At 39.9% G+C, this 27,580-nt stretch overlaps 1 protein-coding gene across 1 annotated transcript in view; it reads left to right on the top strand.

Moving 5' to 3' along the window:
* Positions 1-27,580, top strand: part of IL1RL2 (interleukin 1 receptor like 2) — a 43,805-nt gene that overhangs the window by 6,848 nt on the left and 9,377 nt on the right. Inside the window, exons 5-9 of the mRNA XM_056129312.1 lie at positions 200-395; positions 11,923-12,085; positions 16,872-16,946; positions 20,949-21,078; positions 22,067-22,203. Of these exons, the coding sequence (XP_055985287.1) occupies positions 200-395; positions 11,923-12,085; positions 16,872-16,946; positions 20,949-21,078; positions 22,067-22,203 (701 nt within the window). The remainder of the gene's footprint in view (positions 1-199; positions 396-11,922; positions 12,086-16,871; positions 16,947-20,948; positions 21,079-22,066; positions 22,204-27,580) is intronic.

Genomic DNA, 27,580 nt, shown 5'->3' with positions numbered 1-27,580 from the left:
ACTTGGCTAAGATGATACAGTGTTTCCACAGAGTGAATATTGTTTTCCTTTTGATAACTAATGAGTTGGAAATACATGTTGTCTTGAGGCTGACAGTTTGCACACTACCTTAAACAATGAATTGGAAATATTTGAAGATGAATGTAATCATTTGGTTTAGTTATTGTTTATAAAATTTCAATGTGTCATTTTTTTACAGCGATACGACCATCTGTTATAGAATACCTGTAAACCTAACTGTTGTAAGTAAAGATTGGTGCAATACTTCTGAAAGCAGTCAACAAAATTTATCAAATGAATACAGACAAATATTACATGATGGAAGTTATGGTAAACTTGTGTGTTATGTGGAATTCCCAAGCAGTTGGATTGTTAAACTGATCACGTGGTATAAGGTAGAAAAAATGTTCCTACTGATATTTTCCCTCTGCTTCTTTAAAACCTACTTGGTTTTACTTAAGGTAGATCTTTAAAGTGTTTTGTTAGCTAATTGCTTTTACTGACTTTATGTTAAAAACAGCTTTTAAATATGTGGCTATCATGGTTTTGTAATATTTAATTTTTTCTATCATCTTCTATAATTCTCGGGCTGGAGCGATAGCACAGCGTTAGGGCGTTTGTCTTGCACGCAGCCAACATGGCCGACCTGAGTTCTATTCCTCCGCCCCTCTCGGAGAGCCTGGCAAGCTACCAAGAGTACTTGCCCGCACAGCAGAGCCTGGCAAGCTCCCCGTGACGTATTTGATATACCAAACACGGTAACAAAGTCTCCAATGGAGACGTTACTGGGCCCGCTCGAGCAAATCGATTTTTGAGCTCTCCCTAGTTGTCCCGCCCCCCCCCCCCCCATTAGCTAGTTATTTTGTTGCTTTGAATGGGTACTGCAAGTTCCCAATTCAGGGGTCACACGGTGGAAAGTTTCCTTCCTACCCCTCATTCATATTACCCTGAGCCCATTATTATTTTCCAAACTATAGTCACTGTTACTAGTTTCTTGTATTCATTGTGTCTGTTCAAGCAAATACAGCTATATTGCCCACACGTTCCCTTTCTACATTCAAATAAAGTATCGTGTCATTATTTTGCACCTATGTGCCAGAGCAATAGCACAGCGGGTAGGAAGTTTGCCTTGCACCTGGCTGACCCAGGTCTGAGTCTTTCCTCTCTCTCTCTCTCTCTCTCTCTCTCTCTCTCTTTCTCTCTCTCTCTCTCTCTCTCGGAGAGCCCGCAAGCTGCCGAGAGTATCCCGCCCACACGGAAGAGCCTAGCAAGCTCCCTGTGGCGTATTCGATATGCCAAAAACAGTAACAAGAAGTCTCACAATGGAGATGTTAATGGTGCCCACTCGAGCAAATCGATGAACAACGGGAGGACAGTGCTACAGTGCTATGTTCTCACCTTAAAACATCCTCTTTCATTGTTATGTTAACAGACAAGAGATTATCTTTGGCATGGAGGAGCAGACACAAGTTATGTGGTTGGAATTAGTTTAGTATAACTCTCCTATAAATATGAGCTTTCTTTGTAAGAAGGTTTTCTTCCACAGATTCAGGTTATAGTATTATATAGCTTTGTTATATATTCTTGAATGAATTCTGATAAGATCTGATTTTCTGGGATATTTCCCATTTCATTAAATGTTTCAAATAATCTGGCATGAGAAAATCATCTCTTAGCATGTTTGCTTTCTTAATGAGGGCAGCTCCTACTAATCCCTATTACAATGCATTTATATCCTTTTTCATCTGTCTTGTTTGATTAGATATATTAGAGATATGTCAGTTCTATTAGTCTCCCCAGTAGTATCTGTGTCTCCTCCTTTTGTAGGAGCTTTTTTTATGGAACTAAAAAATTTTTAATAACAGTTTTCTTTTTCTTTTTGGGTCACACCTGGCATTGCACAGGGGTTACTCCTGGTTCTGCACTCAGAATTACATCTAGCAGTACTCAGGGGACCATATGGGAAGCTGGGAATCGAACCCGGGTCGGCCGCATGCAAGGCAAACGTCCTACCGGCTGTGCTATTGCTTCAGCCCCTAATAACAGTTTTATGGGTAGAAAATGCCTTATTATTTTAATTTCCTTCTTGTTTTATTGATGAGGTCTACAATCAGTTTTCTCATGTTTATTGACCACTTTCAAAAGCTTCTGAATTGTGTGCCAAAATATATATTTTTAGTACTTTCCTTTTCATTTTTATCTTACCATTTTGTTATTGATGTATAGAAGATTTCACATACTTTTATATCTTAGATACTGATATTCCAAATACACTGGAATTTTATTTTGCTGGAATATTGTGTACGTGGATAGAAAATGCATTGATCACAAGTGGGTGTCTAATGACTTATCAGAAAGTGAATGTCTTTTCATTATCTAAGGTCAAGAATTAAAACAAAAGTCAAGCCTCACAGTCCCACTTCTGCCATCTTCCCAACATGATGCTTTCCTAATCTCCAAAAATAACCATCCCGATATTTACAATTATTGATTCTTTTGTTTTCTGGTGAATTTAGTGAAAGTTTAATCATGTTATAGGCAGTATTTTGTGTCTCATTTCCTTGGTTCGATAGTAAGTGCTTGAGAATCATCCCTTCTATATCCAAATGGTTTTAGTTTATTTATTCCTGTTGCCAAACATTATTGATTCTATTAGAAACTGTATAAATCTTCCTGTATGTGCTTTTTGGTTCACAAATGCATGCATTTCAGGAAAATGTTTACATAAGAGTTAAATGGTTAGATCTTAAGGAATTTATGCTCAAAATTGGCAGAAAATACCATTTCATTTTATTTGTACCAGCTTACCTTCTATGAGGTATCACTAAGAATTATTCAGGTTGGGGACTGGGGCAATAGCACAGCGGGTAGGGCGTTTGCCTTGCACACGGCTGACCTGGGTTCGATTCCCAGCATCCCATATGGTCCCCTGAGCATCGCCAGGAGTAATTCCTGAGTGCAGAGCCATGAATAACCCCTGAGCACCGCTAGGTGTGACCCAAAAAGAATTATTCAGGTTCATTATTTCTAAACACATAGTTTTCCATTAATAAAAACTCATTCTGATATACTTTCCAAATTTATATCTTAAGGATTTACAGCTACCTCCTGAGCTTTATGCTCATAAAAATACCCAGTACTTTGGAGATGTTCAATAAATATGAACTGAATAGCTGAATGGTCAGTAAGTCTACCTTTCTGTATTCAACATTGTTTTTACTTTTATTATTAGCTATTGAACCAGTGAGAAAATTTTCAATTACAAGTATTCATTTATTATCCACTGGGTATCAGGAAACATAGTAAGTGCTCTCACAGGTTATCTCATTAGCCTCTTTATTAGCATTGGCTCTGCTACAGTCAAAAAAATTAACAATAACCCTGCTGTCTTCAAAGATATTCATTTCCAGCATACACTCTGCTTCATCTCAGTTGGCTTAGGTTTTACACATTTTTAAAGCCTCAGATCTTTAAGGATATGTGTCACACATTCCTCATGTGGTTTCTTTACATTAAATTTCTTAAGCATCCAGCCTTCTGCCTTTTAGTGATCTTGCTATGATCATTTCCTGGCATTAGTGTTATGACTCTTTGGTATCTTGACAACAGAACTCTTCTAGAATTTTTCTCTTCTTCACACAAACTTGTTGTGGAAAATAATTGAATTATCTTGATATTTGTGGAGATATGGATCTTAGAATTAATTTTTAGGGGCTAGGGAGATAGTATAGTAGGTATAACACTTGTCTTGCATGTGGCTCTGTTGGAAGCTACCTTGGTTCAAATTCCTAGAACCATGTATGGTTCTCTGATTTGAATGACCAGAACAAATAGACTTCCCAGCAGTCACTCCTGAGCACAAAGGCAGGAGTAGACCCTGATATATCACCAAGTATGGACAAAAATATAGTCAATTCTCCTATTGACCAGTGTCAAGATAATGTGTTGTCTTAACCATATCACTTATACAGTGGATGTTTAAACTATATGACTTTGTAAGGTGTTCCAAGTCTTAATATTTCTAACCCAAGGGATTGGGTGATTATTAATGATGTTGGAAGAGTGATAGTCATACATATTAATTTAGTGTAGGTTTCTTTTTCTTTAAGACTTGGAGGTGGACTTTGAGTCATGATATCAATCTAAATGGACAGATATTTTTATCCTATGTCTTGTTTAAGAAAAAACAATTGCCTGGAATTGCCACTTATCCAGGAATGTCTAGATTATCCATGAATGGGGCTCAGATATCATTGCTTTTAAAATAACAACTTCTCTTGGAACGAGAGGAAGTTATATTGTAAGTTATATAAGATGGAGAAATCACTTGCTCAGTCAGAGTCATCAGGTGTAGCTCTGTGTTTGCCACACTCTATCAGGTCTTGGATCAAACTTGAGATCTCAATATTTTAATCTGTAGAATAAGTGAGGGGTTGGCATAAATTCTTCAGATATTTTGGAGTCTATTATTCTCAGAGTGCTATGCAAGACAGAGAGGGTGTATTGATGAAAGAGTGCTTCATTCAAAATACTATAATTTCAAAGGGGAAACACAAGTTATATATAACATTTTGAGATAAATAGAAAGAAAAAATTACCAGATACTGAAAATGCATTTGGAAATGATAGCTAGGAGAAAAAAGTGTTCAATTGTGCTTCAAGAATAATTATAATTAACACAGTGGTTGTAAGAGGAGGGGAAACGGTGTATATACAGGCATACTACCACAGATGGTAGGTATGAAAGAGGAGGGTGTTTGAGAGCATTGATTAGCATTTAGGTTCTTCTTAGAATCCAGAAAGGATATGCTATAAAGTAGAGGAGCTTACCTGCTGATGTAGACACAACCTTCCCTTCTACAGGGGCTTGCGTGCAGACCTACACACACCTTTTCCCTCTAAAAACTCACAATATTTTAATAAAGATGATCAGCACATTTTATTTATTTTTCTTTTTTTTAATTTTTATTAGCGAAACACCATGAGGTACAGTTGTAGATTTACAAATTTTTGTGCTTGGGTTTCGATTATACAATGATCAAGTACCCATCCCTCCACCAGTGCCCATTTTCCACCACCATGGATCCCAGTATCCCTCCCACACCCATCCCCCCATCCCACCCTGCCTCTGTGGCAGGGCATTCCCTTTTGTTCTCTCTCTCCTTTTGGGTGTTGTGGTCCGCAAAAGAGGCATTGAGTGGCAATCATGTTCAGTCCATAGTCTACTTTCAACATGTATCTCCCCTCCTGCGAGGATCCTCCAAACACCCTTTATTTGGTGCTCTCTTCTCTATCTGAGCTGCCCTTTCCCCTAGAGTGCCCGGCTGGCCTCTAAGCCATGGGATCAGCACATTTTCTAAGTCCTCAGTGTAAGCACTGTATGAATAGATTGGAAAGGTTAAAAATGATTGCATTCTTAGCATGTATTTTAGACAGTCAGTTAAGAAATGAGAATTATTTAAATGTGCATATGAAGTAGAAATAACGAACTGTGAGCAAAATAGGAGAAAAGGAAAAGTTCTGACAATCCCCGCTTTCCTGTTAATTGGAGAGAGATATGATGTGGAAATTCTGAATGATAATTATGGGATAATAGGTTATAAAGAATGCACAAGGTAGTTTCCAGAAATTACGGAGGTGCCAAGACCCATGCCTATGTAGAGGTCTCCTATAGAGCGTATTTGGTAGTAGGATTGTAGTAGAGGTGTAGCCAGGGCTAGTCAATGTGGGAGTCTTGCAGAGTGAAGATTCTGGAGGGTGAAAAGGTGCAGAGTTGAGATGTCATAAGAGGGATGATTAAAATGATGGTTCCATGAGCCTAAGTTTGTTAGGAAAGAAAGATAAAACCGTAAGAAAGTAGTCATTAGGACAAAAATAAAGGGGTTCAGGATCTGGTTTCAAATTAAGATAGAATATAGGTTGATCACATCACTTGATCACTTAACATCCCATTATTCATGAATTTGCTCAAGCGGGCGCCAGTAATGTCTCCATTCATCCCTGTCACATGCTAGTGTAACCCAATGGCGTCTGCTCGTTCTAGGAACACGAAGAGCCTCAAACCAATTGTTCAGGGTATTGACGAAGAAGTCTGACCATCTTGTAGGTGGGTGGCCACGTGATCTTTTGACATCCCGTGGAATACAGTCGGTAATGGCTCTAGTCCAGTGGTCATCTCCAAATTGCATTACGTGTTGAGCCTATCTGATATTGAACGCCTTGGCAAATGAGACAGCATCCCTGATTCTTGACCATTGACGAAGATCAGAACTCCGGATTCTTTCTCTCATTTGAGTAAAGCGTGATACTCTATGCATGATACTCCAAGTGTGATACTCCAAGATACCAAGAGGAATCTTTTGAGATCCAAATAGCATCTTCATCCTGCTTTCATTGGACCCAGAACTCTGAGGCGTATGTTAATGCAGGAAGAACAGTGGAATCGAAGAGATGTGTCCAGAGCCAGAGGTTCTTCATCCTCTTAGCAATTTCTTCGATGATCTTGAAGGCATTCCAAGTCACTCTTTTCCTCCTGCGCAACTCAGGTGCCAGGTCATTAATCATGTGTCTTCTCAACCTAGGTACAGATAACTGTTGCATTCGGAGACATTCATTCCTTTGAGAACGAATGGAATGTCAGGAACGAGACTGTTTCTCATAAACATTGTCTTTGTGAGATTCAGCTGTAGTTTTACCTTTCCACACTCACAGTTGAAGTCAGTCAGCATTTGTGCTGCTTGATTAATGTTTGGTGTTATGAAAACAATGTCATCAGCGAAGCAGAGGTGGTGTAGTTGCCAACCGTCTATCTTCACTCCCATTTCTTCCCATTCCAGTCATCTCATGGCGTTCTCGAGGGTGGCACTGAAGAGTTTTGGTGAAATGGCATCACCCTGCCAAACCTCTCTAGACGTCGATGATCACTTCCTTGTAGAATGGTGAGATCCTGATAGTGAATTCATAATACAGCTCATGGAGGATCCTGATGTATTGAGTTTGAATGCCCTGTTTGACTAGGGCTTCGATGACTGCTTCAGCCTCAACAGAATCAAAGGCCTTCTTTAAATCAGAGAACATTAGACAGAGTGGCATCTTGAACTCCCGAGAAACCTAAATGAGCTTGGTTACCGCATGAATATGGTCGATTGTGCTGAATCCTTTTTGGAACACAGCTTGCTTGCATGGTTGTCCTTCATCTAGTGTTCTGCCAATCCTATACAGGATGACTCAAGTGAACAGCTTGTAGATGACAGACAACAAGCAGATAGGGTGATAGTTGCCAATGTCATGGATGTCTCCCTTCTTGTACATTAGTACAGTCTTGCTAGTTTTACATTTTGATGGAACCTTGCACCAGACATGTAGCATGTGAAGAGACAAGCCAGTGTATTGATGAGTACTGATGGCAGGTTCTTCGGGTGTTTGGGCCTGACCTTCTCTGGGATGAATAGACAGAAATATTAGTAGATAAATATACATATATTGTGGTTAGATACTCGTGCTTCAATTCATGCAAATCTCTATACTTTAGAAGTTATACAGCTACAATTTTTTTTTAAAAAAAGTCCATGGAGATAGTTCACAGGGCTGGAGCATATACCTGGCATGCGAGGCCTCTAGGCTGATCCCAAGGAATGCATGCTCCCATTCCCACCATTGTGGGTGTATTCCTAGAGGTCCCAACACCTCTGGGCCCCATCAGTACCTTATAGCAAACCCAAGTATTATACCACGTGACCTGTACAGTTTGGTCAAGTGTCACTGGAAATGGCCCTAGGGCATGGTCATCTGAGCACTACTTGGGACTCCCTCCAAACACCTTATTCAAAAGAATCCCTACATTTTTCAAAGATGAAGAAAGCTAAAAACCAGATGAGCTCACTCATCTGTGGATCACTGTCACTGTCACTGTACTCCCATTGTTCATCGATTTGCATGAGCGGACCCAAGCATCATTGTGAGACTTGTTACTGTGTTTGGCATATCGAATATGTCATGGGTAGCTTGCCAGGCTTTGCTGTGCGGGCGAGATACTCTCGGTAGCTTGCTGGGCTCTTAGAAGTGCGGAAGAATCAAACTCGGGTCGGCCATGTTGGCTGCATGCAAGGCAAACGCCCTACCCACTGTGCTATTGCTCCAGGTTATCTGTAGATCACACAGTGACAAAATGAGGAAATAATCATTATGGACCAATGCAAAACCTTGGACCTGGATTACAAAACTGAGATTACCTAGCAGTCAGGGGAGTAGAGTTGGTAGAGTGAAGAAAGAGCATGAGGATATTAGTGGAGGGTACTGACCACTTTGCTTGAGTGTGATGTGGTAACTGTGTATATCAAACCAGTAAACATTAGTGCTATTGTAAGCATGTGACCTAAACTATAATAATAGCACATTTTTAAAAGTAAACTAAAGGCACAACTTGATCACCCTTGACCCCATAATATAGGAAGGAGAAGGATAGAGAGGGGAATAAATCGAGGGGCATAGCAAGAAGTAAACAGGGAGTAATGAGGACCAGGGTCAAGAGACTTGGGTACATTCGTGGTGTAGAGAAGTGGTGTTGCTTTTTATCCAAGCTTCAGATACAACAACAATGAAAACAGCAGATTCAAACAGCAACTAACCAAACTTAAAAATATACCTGTCAGTGAGGCAGGCTGGTGTTGGTGGAGAGGTGTTGGGAGGGAACCTGGGGACATTGGTGGAGGGAAGTTTATAATGATTGAAGGATTGTACTGGGACATTGTATGCCTATGACTCAACTATACATCACTTTGTAAATCATGGTTTCTTAATAAAAATTTTAAATTTAATGAAAAATTTTAAAAATTATGTTAATTCAAAAAAATCAGTTGAGGGCACTTGATCCTGGGGAGATTGATGAACAATGTAAGACCCTTTGATGAAAGAGATTGGTCTATGACTTCCAAATTTAATAATATTTTAAATTTTTACTATATGACCTTTTCAGAATATATGCTATGAACCCCTAGCAGTAGGACTATTTGGTAATTTGCAACCTTTCTTGTGTAACTTGTAAGAGGACCTTACCAGAATTTCTACAGAACTATGAAATTAAACAGAGTTTGTAGCAATCTTTCCTCACTTTCTAAACCACTTACCACTTTCTTCAGTAATAGGGAAATATCTGAGGACACTTTTCTATCACATAGACAATAAATTAAAAGAAATGGAAGGAATCACTATTTTTTTTTTAAATAAGAGAAACTAAGGGGATCATAAAAGAGAAGTTTCAGAAGTTTGAATGTACATTGACACAGTGAAGTGTTCACATTTGGAAAAAGCAGTCAGGTCTCCACGTGTCCATTTCAGATTTGTCTTTAATACAATGATTTCTGCTCCACCACTGTGCTGAATGTGTAATTGCTTAGGTTACCTCTGGCCTTCCAGCAGCCCAGTCTTACATTTATTTAATTTTTTACATTTATTTAATCCTAATCTTAATCTCCTGTGACATTCAATGGTGCTAGACAATCATGTCAACTAAAACCACTTAGTTTTCTTCTGAAATTTGCTCATTGTCTTTATTATTTTTCTGAGTTTTATTCAACAGTTCTCATCATAGAATTCAGTAATCAAAATTATTGAACTTTTATCTTAAAATTTGGAGCTTTAATTTGGGGCCCCCCAATTTCAACCAATGCCTACTAAAGTACTTCTGTTCTCATAACATGGGAAGTTCACCTTGGCTAGTTACTTATTTTGTTGATCTTCTCTTTAATTTTGGTTTTTGGGCCACACTTGGTGATGCTCAAGGATTACTCCTGGCTCTGCACTCAGGTATCACTCCTGGAAATGCTCAGGGGACCATACGGGATGCTGGGGATCAAACCAGGGTTGGCTACATGCAAGGCAAGTGCCTTATGACTGTACTAACTCTCCAGCCCAACTTCTCTTTAGATTCTTTTATTTGTTTTGTTTTGGGGACTCACCTGGAAATGTTGAGGGCTTACTTCTGGCTCTATGCTTAGGAATCACTCCTAGTGGGGCTCAGGGAACCATATGGGGTGCTGGGGATTAAACAAGGGTTGGCTAATACAAGGGAAGCTTCCTTCTGTATTCTCTTTTTGATGTTAGAGATACTTTTTAGTCTATTGTTTGTATTTTCTTTCCCATATAATGATATCTTTGTACACCTAAACTGTGGTCATTGAAATCCTGCTCCTTTTATACAGTCTGAGTTTATGACAAATTCCTGTAGATTAGAGCTGCTTACAAAATTGTTCCCTTCTTGCTATCCTCATTGCCTTGGTTTATGCTGTTTCCCTTTAGCTTATACTTACAGCTTCTACATTATGGCAGCCTAGTCTTAGGACAACCCCACTTTTAATTCTTTCTCTCACAGCAACCAGAAATAATTCTCAGGAATATTATCATATTATCTTGCTCTGAAACTCTTAAGTCTTTCTTTATGGTTTTCTGTAACTGAATTTAATCCTCATCATTTCCATATTTTTTCCTAGCTATTACATCTGAGCCAGGATATTCTAGTCTAATTTGTACATCTGAACAATTACACATGTAGGCTTATACATGCTGTTTTGGTGTTTCAAATACAAAACACATGAGAATGTTGGTTGCTATTACTATTTATATTTTAAGTCTTGCTTGCTATGCCCCAGATGATTGCATGAGAGGTGATCTTAAGTAAAGGAAAAGGACAGAATGACTTTTAAGCTAACAAGGCTGAACTTTATGTTGATTGAATATTTGGAAATAATGAGTCAATTAGAAGAAAGACAGGTCAACAGTGAAAATTCAGGAAAGGTCGGTCTAGAAATTGTTCTTGTGTACTGCCTAGTCAGGAAAAAGGTTCCCAAACATTACTATTCTTGCTTCTTACTCTGAAGAAGACAGTATCATATTAGGAGAGGCTGGTGCCTTCACTCACTGGACTCTTAGTAGTAATTTTCATACTCCTTAGTAAGCAATTATCTGAGAATCATTTGCTTTCATTGTATGGGTATATATAGAGAAACAAAGTAAGCATTATAGAAAATTGTAGCTAACATTATAGAGAAAAATGTTTGTTTTGGTGTCATTACATTTCACTCTCCAAAATGGAACAATCTACTGATGTACTGATGTAGAAGGAGGTCTGTTACTGAGCTGCAGACTAGGCAAGGAAAGAATCCTAAAGCCAGGCAATCAAGGGTTACCTCCCAAAGGGTTTCTTTATCATCTGATGACCTTCAGTTAACATGAGAATGAGTGTAGGTAAGAACCCAGGAGACAGATGAACTGAACTGGAGACTCATCCCTGCATGCTGAGGAGGACACTGAGAAGGTGACCAGTCTTGATTTGACTTTGTTGAAGTGTAAGTGACATAGCCTGTATTTACTTTACTGCTGAAAGACTCCCTGATGAGATGTTGGGGGATGGTTATTTTGGACCTTTGTCAAATCCAGTCCAGTGCCTCACCCTCATGAGATGGTGTAACTAGAAAGCAACTGTTATTCACCTGGTCTTGCTGCCATTGGAGGAAGTGGACCCCTGCAGGTAGAGGACACCCAACCAGTTTGTACTCTCCTAGCAAACCCCTTCGTGTTCTAGACCCAGTCCTCTTGCACAAAGTCTTCCTTTTATCCTCCCTCTGTTTCCATCAGTCTTGATATTCACAGTAGTCATTTTAGCCTGTAAAATAGTGTTTGTAAAATAGATCTTATAGAGATTTTTATAGTTAAAGATATACATATGCTTATTATGTATGTATGCAAAAATGCATATCAAGTCCTTGGTTAGATCAGAAACTGTCTAAAATCCAGGGACCACATTGATTTCTCATTCCTCCTTACAGTTCACAGGAAAGTGCAGGTTATGAATGTAACCTAGTACTCAATGGTAGTCTGAATTAAAAGTACTTTTTGTCTACATGTTTTACTTGTTTTTGTGTCTAGGACTGTACAGAGATTATTAAAGGAGAGCATTTTGATGTTTTGGAAAGGAATCTTTTGGTGAGCAACGTCTCAACAGAGGACAGAGGGAGGTACATCTGTATAGCCACATTGATCCATGCAGAGAAGTCCTACACGGTTCAGACAAGCATTGCTGTGATTGTCAGTAAGTTTGCTCATCCCACATGGTTTCTAGTCTGGGACACTAGTTGGTCTTGATTTTTCCTAAAGATTAACAGACTCTCAAAATTGTCATGATCAGAACCAGTGGGAAGAAAGGGTGTAACAAAGAACATGAAGAGTTTAGTTGTCTCAAGAAAAACTAAGAACATTGTTAGAAACTCTTATTTGTGTACCTCTAATGAGATCTTGCACATAGAGTATGAGGATGTCTGGCCAAGTGCAGTTATTCCAGACATGGCAGACACTGTGACTCTGCTCTCATCCCCAGATATTATTGGGGTGACCACTTCAGAGAGCTTTGACTTGATCTTTGCTTTGTTTCAGCTTTGGCTTCCATGCCTTATCAGCTGTGGCCTGATGCAAGTCCAGAATAAACAAATGCTGTGGAACTTCAGTTTTTGAACTAGAGAGGTCAGATTTCTTGAACACATTACATGGAGATTTGAAAGCAAAATCTTAAAATTAGTTGACCTCAGGACAGAGAGAGACAGTAATGAGGTTAAGTTGCTTAGTCCCCTGAGCACCACCAGCAGTGACCCCTGAGCAAAGATTTCAAGGGTGAGCACTGAGCTCAGTTGGATCTGACACAAACCACTCCAATCTACCCAAAGATTCAGTATATCACATTAATTCTAAGCAAACTTCTAAGAGCAGTGACTTATTGGAGCTTACAAAATTAGCTAATTTCAGAAACAGGAACAAAATTCAGGACTAAAGGTTTTTTCATTCTTAATATATCTAGTGAGGAGTTCCTGTTATACTGCTTTGTTTTTTTTTCTGTTCTGTTTTCAACAGTTTTGTCACTTTTAAAAAGAATTTATATGCCCAGATAGAAAAACACCGAAGACCAAATATTACTTTGTCTTTGTCTTTGTCATGAATTTATATTAGAATTTATGATATTAGGCAATGCTAGAAATTTCTTTATGATTTGGTCCTCTGGGGGATGTTTTGTTTTGCTTTGTTTCTTCTGGCAAGTAATCAGGAGGCCTGGAGTCCCTCCCAGTTGATCTTGGCCAACCAGTTTGACTATTCAGATCAAAGTACTGAACAGGCTCTTCTAGTTGGGCACTATAATGCCAGAAATGGCAGCATCCAGTTCCGTACCCAGTGGTGATCAGTCAAACAGCTATTAGGAACCAGGCTGGTCACATATAAGGCAAGTGCTTGAACCTCTGTATTCTCTCTCAAGCCAGCACCCTTGAAGCATGTATTCAGTGTGGATTGAACTGAGAAAAATTATTTCATTAGAGTTTATGTGTGGCATGCATTAGATTTTGTGTTAGCTTATAAACACAAAGTAGTTAACTCTGAAAGTAGGCACATGCTATCTCATCTTCATGATGAGCATGGTGCTCGTGTGAGAACATGTACAGCTCTTTTTATTAGCTGCATAATTAAGTATTTTTATGCGGGAGTACAGTAGGGTAGCTAGTGGAAATTCTTAGAAAAGAGACATTTCAAAAATGGAAGAATGCCCCAAGAATACACAGGTACCAGCACTCTAGAATTTGTGTCATTTCAATCAACATTGTTTATAGTTGGTTAGGCAAAAAGTTGTATCAGAACATGATCAATGGAAACGGAAAATAATTTTCTATCTATTAGATGTTCCCTATCTGGTAGTAGTGGAACTATAAAGATAGCCAGAGAAGGGTAACTTGAACAAGATGTAGTAAGGAATAGAATTAAAGAGGGAAGAGGGAAAGAATCACAGGTGGTTGTAGTGCAGCAAGTGAACAGTCTTGGGAGAGGAAACAGTTTCACATCTGAATTGTGAAGTGTGAGTTAGACTTAGGTAAGGCAGAGGGAGATGAGCAGCAGTACAAGGTTGAAGGCAGCAGACATATCTACATCATGGGTTCTGTTGATGCTAAAACCCACCTTGTTGGAGGGTACTCAGGGTTGAGGTGCAGAGTTTTGGGAGCAAAGGCAAGCAAGCAGGCCCAGGGCACATGATTTGCAACTGCCATGGAGTGCTTGCAAGGGAGCCAGAGCAGAGGAGTGAGGCTGTCTCCGTGATGAGTGACACAAGCCTTAAGATGGTTCAGGCAAACCCTGGAGTTGTTGTTCTCAAGGACCAGAGGCCCGCTGGGAGACTCCCACAAGTGCTGATCCCCTGAACTTGGCGGGGTGCCTTGGCTTCATTCCTTAGGGACTTATTGAATGTGTACAAACAGGCATGGATCCTGTGCCAGGAAAATGGTTTGGTCACTGCTCTGACGGAATGCTGAGGTCTGAGCAGAGTGGGGAGGTTGAGATCCATGAGATGATATGAGAACTCCACATGTAATTAGCAAGGAGATTATGCAGAAAATGAAATGAAACTAGGAGATCTACAGACAAGGTTCTGCAGAGAAAGCTGCAGGTCAGGGGAGCTTCCTGACTCACAGTGGTGAATGCTGAGCAATGCCACATTTTTCAAAAGTGAAAGGGCAGCCCAAGTGAGGCTATGATCACAGACATACCAAGTTGTGTCAGTTTTTCTCCTAACTTAAATCTTAATTTTTTGTGTGTAGCCTCCTAAGCAGTGTCTAAGGGGCCTGCGGGTCCTCCTGTGATACTCAGTCACTTGGGCTGGGGGTTCAATGCTAGGACCCGAGGATGTGGTGCTCTCAGGCACTATGGGGCTGGGGTCACCAGGAATATCCAGCAATGTTCCAGACCTCCAAGGCTTCACCTACCAGTGCTCAGGAAGCTCTGAGCTTCTGGACTTGGGTCAGGCACACGGTTACATCTAACCCCTTACTGCCTCCCTGGACCCTATCAGAGTATATCTGAAGGACAGAATGAAGACAGGTTTTTTGGAATGATTCTGAATGGGGAATATCATGCTAGATAATAATATTGACAAAATAGTCAGGAGCCAATACCGGGTAGGAACATGCAATTCAAACCAAGGGGCATGGACTTTATTCTAAAAAATAATAAGCAAACAGTAGGGTTGAGATCAGGAGAGGGACATCATGGAATTTACATTTCTGGAAATTCATTGTGGCTTCTCCAAGGATAAGACTGGAGTAAAAAGGTAGGTGCAAAGGGGCTGAAGTAATAGCACAGCGGGTAGGGCGTTTGCCTTGCATGTGGCTGACCCGGATTCGATTCCCAGCATCCCATATGGTCCCCTGAACATTGCCAGGAGTAATTCCTCAGTGCAGAGCTAGGAGTAACCCCTGTGCATTGCCAGGTGTGACCCAAAAAGAAAAAAAGAAGAAAAAATGTAGGTTCAGGAATAGAGGTATCTCTCTAACTCCTGTGATAGAGAGATATGGATGGGTTCATGGAATTTTAGGAGATAAGCTCACGGATCTCATTGTTGGATTGAATACAAGATAAAAGATTTTTGAAGATCAAGAAAGCTATGCATTTCTGCATTTGTGACCGACTGAGTGGTGCCTTACAGAGAAATAAGTTGACTTTGTAGGTCCAGGGGAGAGCTTGTGACTTTAATCATGGTTGGGGGTAGAAGGTGTTTTTGAGATTCCTAAGTGGACTTGTCAGTTAGGACAAGACCTGTGTGTTCTAGAGTTTAGAGACAGTCTGAGGGTGCAACTTTCAGAGACATAGCCTTTAAGTGGCTAGAAGAGGTAGATATCAACAATACTATAGAGCAGAAAAAAGAGGTAGCAGAGTAAATAAAAAGTCCAGGGACTGAGACACCTGGGAGGTAAGCTTGGTTTGGCTTGTTAATTTATAAGCTGAAGAAATGATTAAGAAGTTGTTGCCTAGAATCATTCCCAGATTTTGCTGTGTGTAACCTAGGGAATGAATTAACTAGTTGGTGAAGATTTGTATTTGGTACATCCTGAATGAGATCAGCTTGCGTGGTGTGCAAATACTATTGCTTTCATAATAGCACTGTAGCACTGTCCTCCCATTGTTCATCGATTTGCTCAAGCGGGCCCAGTAACATCTCCATAGTGAGACTTGTTGTTACTGTGTTTGGCATATTGAATACGTCACGGGTAGCTTGCCAGGCTCTGCCATGTGGGTGAGATACTGTCGGTAGCTTGCTGGTCTGTTGTTTTTTTTATAACTTTCCACATTCCATCCCAGATATATAGGAGGAATTTGAGAGTTTTTCTAAATGTTTTTGGATGAAGAGAAAGACATGGAAAAAGATGAAGTCAGTATAAGGAAGATAATTATAAAATGTGTGAGAGAATTAAACTTTAATAACAATATAGAAGATCAAAGGCTAAAAATATGAAAGGCAGATTTGAAGGAAGAAGGGTAGAACTACAAATTACATGTCAGAGTCATCAACTAGACCATTGATTCTAGCTACTGCTTATGAAGTAAATTTGACTATTAAAATGATTCTGTGTATGTTTTTGGTTCAAAGTTTTTGGCTTTTTGAGTGAAACCCAGCGATATTCAGGGGTCACTCCCCTGACTCTGCACTCTACACTTAATGCTCAGGGGGACCATATGGGATGCTGGGGATCAAATCCGAGTCAGCTGTATGCAAGGCATATGCCCTACTGACTCCAGCTCCAGTTTATATTTATTTTAAAATGAAGTATACAAATGCATAACCAGTTCCCTTGCTTAAGAAATAACTTTATTCTCTAGCAACTTAATTGTTTCTGGTTCAAAAATATGTTTATAGAGTTACATTGTGTTGAGATTTTATTTTACTTTTTTGAGCAATGTTATTTAGATAATCAGCTCTGTGCTATTTTTTTTATGTTAGTAAAGTATTAACGTAGCCGGGAATGTATAATATGTGATTCTAATGCAGTTTCATGTTGTATTATTATTTTTAGCAGAAGAAGTTGTATATGGAGGAAAAATTCCAAATATAATTTATCCAAAGAACAATTCAATTGAAGTAAAACCTGGTGAGTAAATAAAATTACTAGGCCATAAATCTGAATATGTATGGTCACATATCCTAGTAAAGGATAAAGTCATGTTCCATAAGCATTCAGTTTCCAGCATATGATGTACCTTGAGTCATCAGGACAGGTAATAAATTAAAAAATGAGAAAGACTGATGCCTGAGGAGGTTGTGGCATTAAAACTCTTAGAGTGGACTTCCATGATGGCAACATAAACCGGTTTATATAAAGGTAATGGAAGTGTAAAAAACATTCCTGAAAGAGATGATACATTACACAAATCTCCTACTGATGTTCATCATGAATCATGTTATCTCACACGGGAAAACATACTAAAGCAGTAGGGCAATGTGTGCATTATGTGTAGGAAGAAATAAATATACATTTTCTCAGTTTGTGATCTGAGTGGAGAAAAAAGAGCTCAAAGTATTTTTTTCTAAGTTTAATCACTAGTAAATTAATAGGTAGGCAGGTCCTAGAGTGATATTATAGTGAGTAGGGTGATTGCTTTGCACGTTGCCAACCTGGGTTTAATTCCTGGCATGGCATGTGGTCCCCTGAGCCTGTCAGGAGTAATTTCAGAGCCAGGAGTAGCCTGAGCACCACTGGGTCTGCTCCCTTCCCCAAAGGTGATTGGCTTCTGAAGAAATAGTAAAGTTAAAAATGAAGCCCCCATGGAAAGACATGCTAAAGTTATATATCCTATTAGAACACTTATTATAGAATAGATTAGATATATTCTATATTGGACTTCTACTACATATTTTTGTTAAAAGACAAAGATATAAATATATATGATGAGGAAGACAAAAATATAAATGTGGGACCTGAACAATAGTACAATGTATAGGGTGTTTGCCTTGCATGTGGCCAACCCAGATTCAATCCTCATCATTCCATATAGTCCCCAGAGCACCACTAGGTGTAATTTCTTATTACAGAGCCAGGAGTAATCCCTGAGCATCACTGGGTGTGACCCAAAAAAGACAAAATAAATAAATAAAATTAAATATAAATGTATAGGCAAACATCTTGCATGTTAACACAAACAACAGATAGGCAATTACACAAACTTGTAATCTTGAATGTTAGCACAAGCATTACAGAGAGGCAACAGATAGGCAAAGACAGATAGGCAGCTTTCTGTGTCTGATAAGCTTTCTTTTGTTGCTTTTTTACTTAAGTAGGGATCATTCTTACCAGATCATGAACTGTCTCAGATCTGCTATGCTCAGATGGTCAGACTTCTTCATCAAGACTGTGAATGATTGGTTTGAGGCTCTTCATGTTCCTAGAACGAGCAGACAACAATGGGCTACACTAGCACATGACAGGGAAAAATGGAGATGTTACTGGTGGCTGCTTGAGTAAATCGATGAGTAACGGGATGTCAAGTGATCAATATAATCAAATTTTAACACAAAAACATGAACTCAAAGGAATGTTTATATAGGTACGATATGGAAGCAGGTAAAAGAAAAAATGAACTTTTTTGTGGTGCTGGATCTCCAGCTTTCTCAGTGAGCTTTCCCAGGGGCTTCTTCCTGTGATTCTTATCCAGCTGAGCCAGTGGTTGAATGCAAGTCTAGGATTTCCAGTTGTGCCCTGCTGGAACCATGCCTATACTGCACCTAGTGATGATAAGGGACCGCGTGCTTCTAGAGATGCAAGGGATGTTTGTGCCTTAGCTGCTGGATTAAGTAAGATAAAATATTGTAATTTGCTGTAATGTGGATAGTATTAGAGGGCATTATGTTAAGTGAAATAAGGCAGGGGAAGAAGGACAAATACCAGATGATTTCATTTACCTTTTGTACAGAGAGAAACATAACAAGGGAATAGACAATACTGTGGATGACAATCCTTTGATGCTTGAGCACAAAACTTGAAATTATCAAATAGCCAAGGTTGGCAGATGGAAAGATGGGTTAGAAGTGACATAAAAACAGTGGTAGAGAATTTTGGAGACTTTGTTGATGGTGAGGATAGAGTAATCTTGTGAAACAAAACCAATAAAAGTTACCACTTCTATAACCATGTTAGCTCACATAAAGTAAAAATAAAGTAAAAAATTTGAATATCTGGTCAGGATTATATTCATCCTCATATATGTAAGGACCTGAGTTCAGTCTCTGGCAACACACGCACACACACACACAGGATTTTGGTTATTAAGATAGAAAGACCTGGAACAAAATATGTGCAATAAGTGAACATAGGTTTCACAACCAGAATCTGTAAAGAACTAACCTTTCCAGATTTACAAGAATGAGACAATGCAGTAGAAGAATAAAGGGATGATTGGACAGACATTTTACAGCAATCAATATTGACAAGGCCAACCAAAGTTTGCAAAGATGCTTAACCAGGGCTAATCTAAGGAAATGCCAGTTTAATCCATATGTCATACACATGGAGATGGACAACTGGTAAGGCACTGGATGTAGTGTAAATGTTGAGAATGCAGTGTAACAGTGCTTCTCGTATACTGTTAGTGGAAATATATATTGGTGAAGCCACTTTAGAAAAAAATGGGTCTGGCATCACTTTTAAAATTGAAAATATGCATGATCTGTAATATACCAATTTTGGCACATAGATCCATTATATGCAGAGTATGGGTTTATGAAATCTGCAAAAGTGTATCCCAGGAGAGCTAGTAAGGGAGCCTTAGGCATACCCATAACTGCTGGAAACCATTTCTATAGGAGCATGAAGCAACCATAGAAGAAATCAATAAGAAGGGGGTTTTATTGATTTATGTCATCTGGATGTGGTGTGTCTTCAGATAGCAACACAGAAGAGTTCCAAAAGTGGAAGATAGAGTTGTGTGGGTGTACATATAATTAATGAAATATGAGGTGGAGAGGGAAGGTACACAGGGAAGTTTCTGAAAATATGCCGTTTTTTCAGAACTTTGAAAACACACAGTTTTCTTGATGGACTGCAGGTGGCATGGAATTTTCTTTAATTCCAGAGCTTCACATCTATATTTTATACTTTTGGCTATGTATGTATTATGTTTCATAAAATTAAAACAAGACCTCATAACTATGTGTATAGAAGTAGATTTTAGAAATATAATTTTATGTAATAAATATACAAATTTTTATTAGATTTGGGTAGAATAAAGTGAAAATATACATTTATTAAATAGAATTTGTGCCTCTGAATACTGGACAGGAAAAATGGAAAGGGAAGGGACAACTGGTGATACCTAAGACAGTGGACTTGGATTTGTTGCACCAATGTTTATATCTAATTTATTCCTCTAATAAATATATGACACTGTGAAAGGTATCATGTTAAGTGAAATGAGTCAGAAAGAGAGGGACATAGAAAGATTGCACTCATTTGTGGAATACCACGAATAGTAGAGGTAGGTACTAGGAGGATTGCCCCATGGCTTGGAATCTGGCTACACATGCTGGGGGAAAAGGCAGCTCAGATAGAGAAGGGACCACCAAGTAAAGGGTGCTAGGAAGGCCCACTCGGGATGGGAGATGTGTGCTGAAAGTAGATTATAGACCGAACATGATGGCCACTTAATACCTCTACTGCAAACCACAACACCCACAAGTAGAGAGAGAGAGACCAAAAGGGAATGCTCTGCCACAGAGGCGGGGTGGATTGGGGGGATAAGGTGGGGGTGGTGGGAGGGATACTGGGATCATTGGTGGTGGAGAATGGGTACTGGTGGAGGGATGGGTACTCGATCTTTGTATGACTGAAACACAAGCAAGAAAGTTTGTAACTGTATCTCATGGTGATTCGCTAATAAAAAATTATTAAAAAATATATGACACTGGACACATTGCTCAATCTGTCTGAAACTTAATGTGTCTTCTGTAAAGTGGAGTTCTTTTTTGAACTCCAGGGCATAATTTTTATACCGTAAACATAGCTCTTCATTTTTGCTGCCTTGAGGGTTGTTTGAAAAACTAGAAGGACTGAAGGAAAGAATGAGTATAGGTTTGTAATTCTGGGGTTTGTCTTATATAGGCTCCACTCTCGTTGTTGACTGCAATATAACAGATGTGAAGGGAAATACAAACCCAAGAAGCTGGAAGGTGAATGACACTCTGGTGAATGACTACTACAGGGACTCCACACGTATCAGAGAAGGGATTGAGTAGGTGCACCATGGTTTTTGTTTGTTTAAGTGTGTGTGTGTTGGGAGGGGGGGGGGTTGATTCTCAGAAAGCCAATCTATTGAGAATTTTTCCTCTGGGTTATTTTGCTGTTTGTGTTACTTTTATTAGATGATTTCATTGCCTGTTCATGATTTCTTTTGGTGCTGCCTTTCACAGATCTTATTGTTCTGCCTAACCAAGCATTAAAAAAGGGTGAGAGACTTGTGCCATCAGGCTTGCTTATGTCTTGTGAGAAAGATGAGAAAAATAGGAAGCAATTTCTCTCAGCTACTATTTAAGATAGGTCTCATAACTCTTCAGTTAGAACATAATCCATAGGCCTTCAAGGTTGAAATAACGAAACAAGAAGCAACTCAGCGGGACTGGAGCAAATAGCACAGCGGGTAGGGCATTTTCCTTGCATGGGGACAACTGGGGTTTGATTCCCAGCATCCCATATGGTCCCCTGAGCACTGCCAGGAGTAATTCCTGAGTGCAGAGACAGGAGTATGACTGGGAAAAAAACGAAGCAAGTTAACACTGTGAGGGAGACACAGAATACTAACTGAGCCCTGTAAGCTCATTTTGTGGTGGTATAACAAGGGTCAAACAAGACTAATGGAGTCAGCGGGCAGCGGAACTTGAACTGGGCTTTGCAGGACAGACCAGATGGTATGAGAGAAAAGAAATAGAGACAATATCTTCAGGGCTGTCAGTGTATCTGTGTCCATCCACAAACCTCCTGGAAGTTCTCAGTGAAGTATTCTGAGTAAAACAATGATCCAAAGTGTTTCCAGAAAAACCTTCACTCTCACATTCAGGGCTATAAATTATAGATGCATGATTGCTTTTGGTACTGTCTTTCATAGATCTTAGTATTTTGCCTCACCAAGCATCAAAGAGGGATCAGAAGCTTGTGCTATCAGGCTTGCTTGTGCCTTCAACAATACAATGCATGTACGAATGCCTGGTTCTTTTCTCTTCTAGAGTCCCCGTTTATTTGACGAAGCATAATTTTTATACCGTAAACATAACCTTTTTAGAAGTGAAGACCGAGGATTACGGCCATCCTTTCACCTGCCATGCTGGAGTATCTGCAGCGTATTTTATATTGAAACTCCCAGGTACTGTTTCTGTGTGTCGACTGGATTGGGATGGCTGTTGGCAAGGGCAGGTGAAGGAAGGAACGAGGGCCAGGCTGGTTGGTCTCATTTGCAGTTTATTCCAATCTCCTCTCCATTCTCCTCTGATTCTCCTCCTGTTTCTTCATCCCCCATGCTACTTCATTCTCCTCCTCAATCCCCCTTCATTCTCCTCGCTCTGGAACTAGATCTTGATCCCTCAGCCCACTCTTACAGTCTAGTTAAATCCCATAACCATGAGGGGCTGGGCTTACACACAGGTGTGGTCACAATCAATAGGGTTAAAGTTCTTCCCCTCAGGGGAGGCTGCTTCTAGGACAGATTCTCTTTCAGCAGGACGACCCATCCAAGAGCTAATCCCATTGGCGTGTTTCTCCTCTCCTTGTCCAACAAACATATAAGCATTCATAATATTAATTATTTTGTGTGGACACAGTAAGACATACATTGAGGCTTGTAGGGTAGCGCTCCTGGGAATATCTTTCCACAGACTCAGACTACAGAGTTCAGGCCAGATTAATCTTTCCTAACCCTAGCAGGGTCCAAATCAAGTTATTACTTTTTGGATCATAACAGCATTTGTCCATGATCAAGCTCTTAACTTATAGTTAAGAATTGTGGCATTTTGGCCAGGCCCATCTCGTTGCCAGGGTAGCACATAGCTTATTGCTTGCCCTGGTTCCATCCAGTCCCTCATTAGGACCCTGCTTTGGGGGGCGCTAAGAAGTAAGGGCAGCTGAAGCTTAGGTCAAAAGAACAGATGCCCAGGAGGAAAATAACACTGAGAGTCACATTACAAAAGCATAGCATATACTGTCTTCTTGTGTCCATACAAAAAGGACATTGCTCTAAATAAACTATGCAAAGGACTTAAGGAGAAGAAAAAGACAATATTTACAGGTCCACAGAGCTCAAAGAAGGAAGTTACAAATAAACACAGAGGAATGGGAGCACTGTGTTGGGAGCAACCCAATAAACCTAAACTACCTGAGGCTATGCAAGAAGGACAAAACAGTGTTATTCTACACTCAACTTTTATTATTTGATAGTTTTTAGCTTTTAGTTCCCTTTTATAAATAACTTGATATAAGAATAGGATTCTATATACATTTTTCCATTTAATTTTATGAATTTACCTTTAATGACTGAATTCTGTGATTAGAGCTGGGGTTCAAAACCAATGTGTGGTGTGGTGGTATCACACAAGATTTCCAACATCCACATGTGGCATTATGTAACATATTTAACACAGTACATAGTGCACTGATTTCTGATTGGACCCAGAGAGATGATTCAACAGACTCAGAGACAAGGTAGAATGAAGGATGAATTCATAACCTTGAGAGCAGGATAATTCTCTTTACACATCAGGGCAAGTGCCTAACTAAAGTAGTTAGCATGATATTTATCAAGACAGCATATTTTCTCTCGATTCCTTTAAGAAAAAATTTGCCAATACTGCTAAGGATTCAATGAACCCATGTTTATATGCATTTCTTCAAAGTCCTACCAGAACAACATAAAGTATTATTTCGGTGGCCACTATACGGAGCTAGCAAGTGGGACTTTGTCTCTGCCAAGTCCTGTCACTGTCACTGTCACTGTCCTCCCGTTGTTTATCGATTTGCTCGAGTGGGCCTAGTAACATCTCCATTGTGAGACTTGTTGTTAACTATGTTTGGCATATCGAATACATGATGGGTAGCTTGCCAGGCTTTTGCTGTGCGGGTGAGATACTCTCTGTAGCTTGCCCGACTCTCCAAGAGGGGTGGAGGAATCAAACCCTGGTCGGCCTTGTCTGCTGCGTGCAAGGCAAACACCCTACCCACTGTGCTATCACTCCAGCCCAGTCCTGTCAGCACTCTTCAAAAAACCATAAATGGAGATGTGTCTAAAACAGCTTGAATTCCTGAACTGTGCTTTTACTTCCCTGGTCTGAAGGCCAAGGTGGTCAGTGTGTAGATGCTTTAACTCTGAGTGAACACATGACACCATGTTCTCCCACTCTAGATCTATGGGGGACACTCTTGAGTTGCATCAAGTGGAAGGAATTCTGGGTTCATGAGCCTCTTGATCTGTTTTTCAGATCTTTTCTCAATGGCTTTGCCCTGTCATGGAAGTCTTTTTTTATATCACTTTCTCTCAATCAATTATTGTGCACAATATCTCTCTTTGTGACGTCAGAGTGATTATTGAGGATCCATCATTCTTACTACTCTTCCTGCATTCTTGTCCCTGATCATCTCCATTAGGGTGTCACTTCTCATCCCTGTGCAGGCCCAAGCACCTCTCAATCTCTAGTCATGGTTTTCCCCCCTGCAGGACAGCCCTGCATTTCCAACTCCCTGCTGGACTGACTTTAAACTTTATATAAAGAGAGTCAGAGATATGTGGTTTATTTCCTTAGTTTTATGTGGATCATTAATGTGTCAGTAATGTAGTTTCAGCTCATGCTTTTTCACTGCTGACTCCTATTTTCATTAAACAACTAGATCAAGGTTTATCATCCCACCCCCATAGCAAACCCTCACAAGTTACCCGTGACGTATTCGATATGCCAAAAACAGTAACAACAAGTCTCACAATTTGTTGTGAGAAGTTACTGGTGCCCGCTCGAGCAAACTGATGAACAATGGGAGGACAGTGATACAGTGCTACTATAAATATGTTGTTATTTGAGTTGTTTTAATTCGGTGCTATTAACAAATTAGATGACTGTGAAAATTCCTGTCAGCTACAGATTTAATTTGGTAGTCACTTTAGATTCATGATATATGATTAGAGGTAGAATTGCTAGAGGGAATACCTAAGGGTCCAGTTGAAAAAACAGGGGAGGGGCTAGAACAATAGTACAGTGGATAAGGCGTTTGCCTTGCATGAGGCTGACCTGGGTTCAATTTCCAGCATCCTATATGGTCCCCCGAGCACCGCCAGAAGTAATTCCTGAGTGCATGAACCAGGAGTAGTGACCCCTGTGCTTCCCTGGGTGTTACCCAAACAGAAAAAAAAAACAGGGGACTTTGGCTGTGAGATGCCTACTTTGGAGACTGCAGGCAACTTGAAAGTAAGAATAGCTGAAGTCAGACTCAATCTAGCTTTCAATCAGAAAGCTACAGATTTAAAGCTACAGATTTAAAGCTACAGACACAGATTTCTGTGCCATACTGACTTAAAAATATTGACCACTCTTTTGGAAGTACCATGTGACTACTTTTTGGAAGTACTATGTCCAGAAGTATTCTCAGGCAAAATCCAGGCTTGGTAATTAGTAACATCTGCCAATTGTGCAATAAGGAGGGAATTGTGGTTTGTCTCTTCTTTGTGATCCCTCATAAACCCGTAATTATTAAATTCATCTTTGTCCCTGCCAGCATTCATTTCATTATTTCACATGCAATATAATTTTGATCACTGCATCCTTTTATTTTCCTTAAGTTCTTAAGAATAGTAGTCTCTTAAACCAAAGGTTTTGTTGAGAGATCTCCATTGGACTTCTTCATTTTTATTTGTTTATTTTTTGGTTGAAGACTCCTGAAGAATTAGATCTTACTTTGTTTTTTGAAGCAAAATACCCAGGAAGTTGACTCTATGCCATTTGTGACTTTCTTCTAATCACTGTTGTTAGATACTATCTAAATTGAAAGTTGGAGGTAACCATATGGACCCAAATACAAATGCTTCCTTCAACTACACCTGCTGTCTCAGCATGAAATTTCTACTTATTTCAACATTACATTTATATTTTAATATCAATTCCGTGTATCTGATCGTATTTTAGCTAAGAGCAGATGGTATTGACTCTTCTGACTACAGTGAATGATAAACTCAGAAATTCCTGGGGCTAGAGTGATAGTACAGTGGGTAAGGTGCTTGCTTTGTATGTGCCTAATCCGAGTTTGATCCCTGGCATCCCACACGTTCCTCTAAGCATTGACAGTGATTACTAAGAACAGAGCCAGGAATGATTCCTGTGCAGAGACAGGAGTAATCCCTGAACACTTCTGGGTGTGTCTTCCCAAAAATAAACAAAAGAAATTCCACTCCATTGACCCTGCCTACTAATTAGGAGCCTTTTGAAGATGATAGGTCTGGTCTTGTCATTACTACTAACATTACCAAGATCCTGATATGTTTATATTTATAAAGGTAAAGGTAAAGGCCCTCCCGTTGATCGTCGATTTGCTCGAGCGGGCCCAGTAACGTCTCCATGGAGACTTTGTTGTTACTGTGTCTGGCATATCGAAAACTCTCGGTAGCTTGCCGGGCTCTCCGAGAGGGGCGGAGGAATCGAACTCGGGTCGGCCATGTTGGCCGCTTGTAAGGCGAACGCCCTACCCGCTGTTTATATTTATACATATATATATATACATACACACATATGTATGTACATATATGTGTGTATACCATATCCCCAGGCATTGTTGGTCCAAGATTTAGGAAATGCCAAGATAAGTAGAAGACAGGAGACAAGGAGAATCATTCACCAGAAGTTAGAGATTTTGGCTGCTTTGGAACTTAATGGATTGACAGATTTTTTTTTACCAGCACAAAAATTATCAGTAGTTTATTGTGCAACATATTTAAAGACATGCAGGATATTTTGACCTTAATGTTTGTAAAGGAGGCAGGAGTCATAGTACAGCACGTAAGATTGCTTGCCTTTTACACTGTCAACCCAGGCTTGAGCCCTAACATCACATATGGTCCCTGGTTCCCTGCCAGAAGTGGTTTCTGAATGTAGATTCAGGAGTCAGCTCTGAGCACAGCCAGGCGAAACCCTCTCCCCAGCACCCACAATGTTTGTAACAGGGTGAATGTTTATAATAGCATAGTGGGTAAGATGCTTACTTTGAATACAGTTGACCTGGATTCAATCCCTGATACCATATATGGTTTGAATGCCCCACCAGACGTGATCCCTGAACATAGAGCCAGGAATAAGCCCTGAGCACATCTGAGTGTGTCCTGAACACACATATACAAAAAAGTTTGTAATATGTTGTATCTCAGGGCAGGTTTTGATAGACCTTTTTTGGTGGTGGAGTGGGGGGAAATGGGGACGTGGTGGTCACATCTGGTAATGTTCAGGGGTTACTCCTGGTTCTGCACTCAGAAATCATTCCTGGCAGTCCTCAGGGGACCAGGTTTCTGGGGATCCAATCTGGTCAGCAGTATGCAAGAGCCTTACCCTTGGTCCTATCTCTGTGATAGACCCTTCATTCAGAGTTTCGAACACCAAAATACTCTAGGGAGTTTAAAGAGGAGAAAATTCCCCTTTCTTCCTCCCTTCCTCCATACCTCCTACCTGGAGTAGAGGATCAGGAAGAGAGCAATAAAGGAAGTGGTTGACATAGTGGGA

This window comes from Sorex fumeus, unplaced genomic scaffold (genome assembly GCF_029834395.1).
Source record: "Sorex fumeus unplaced genomic scaffold, SorFum_2.1 ptg000006l, whole genome shotgun sequence".
Taxonomy (NCBI): domain Eukaryota; kingdom Metazoa; phylum Chordata; class Mammalia; order Eulipotyphla; family Soricidae; genus Sorex; species Sorex fumeus.
The sequence above is the reverse complement of the archived record's forward strand: the minus strand, read 5'-3'. Positions and strand labels throughout refer to the sequence as shown.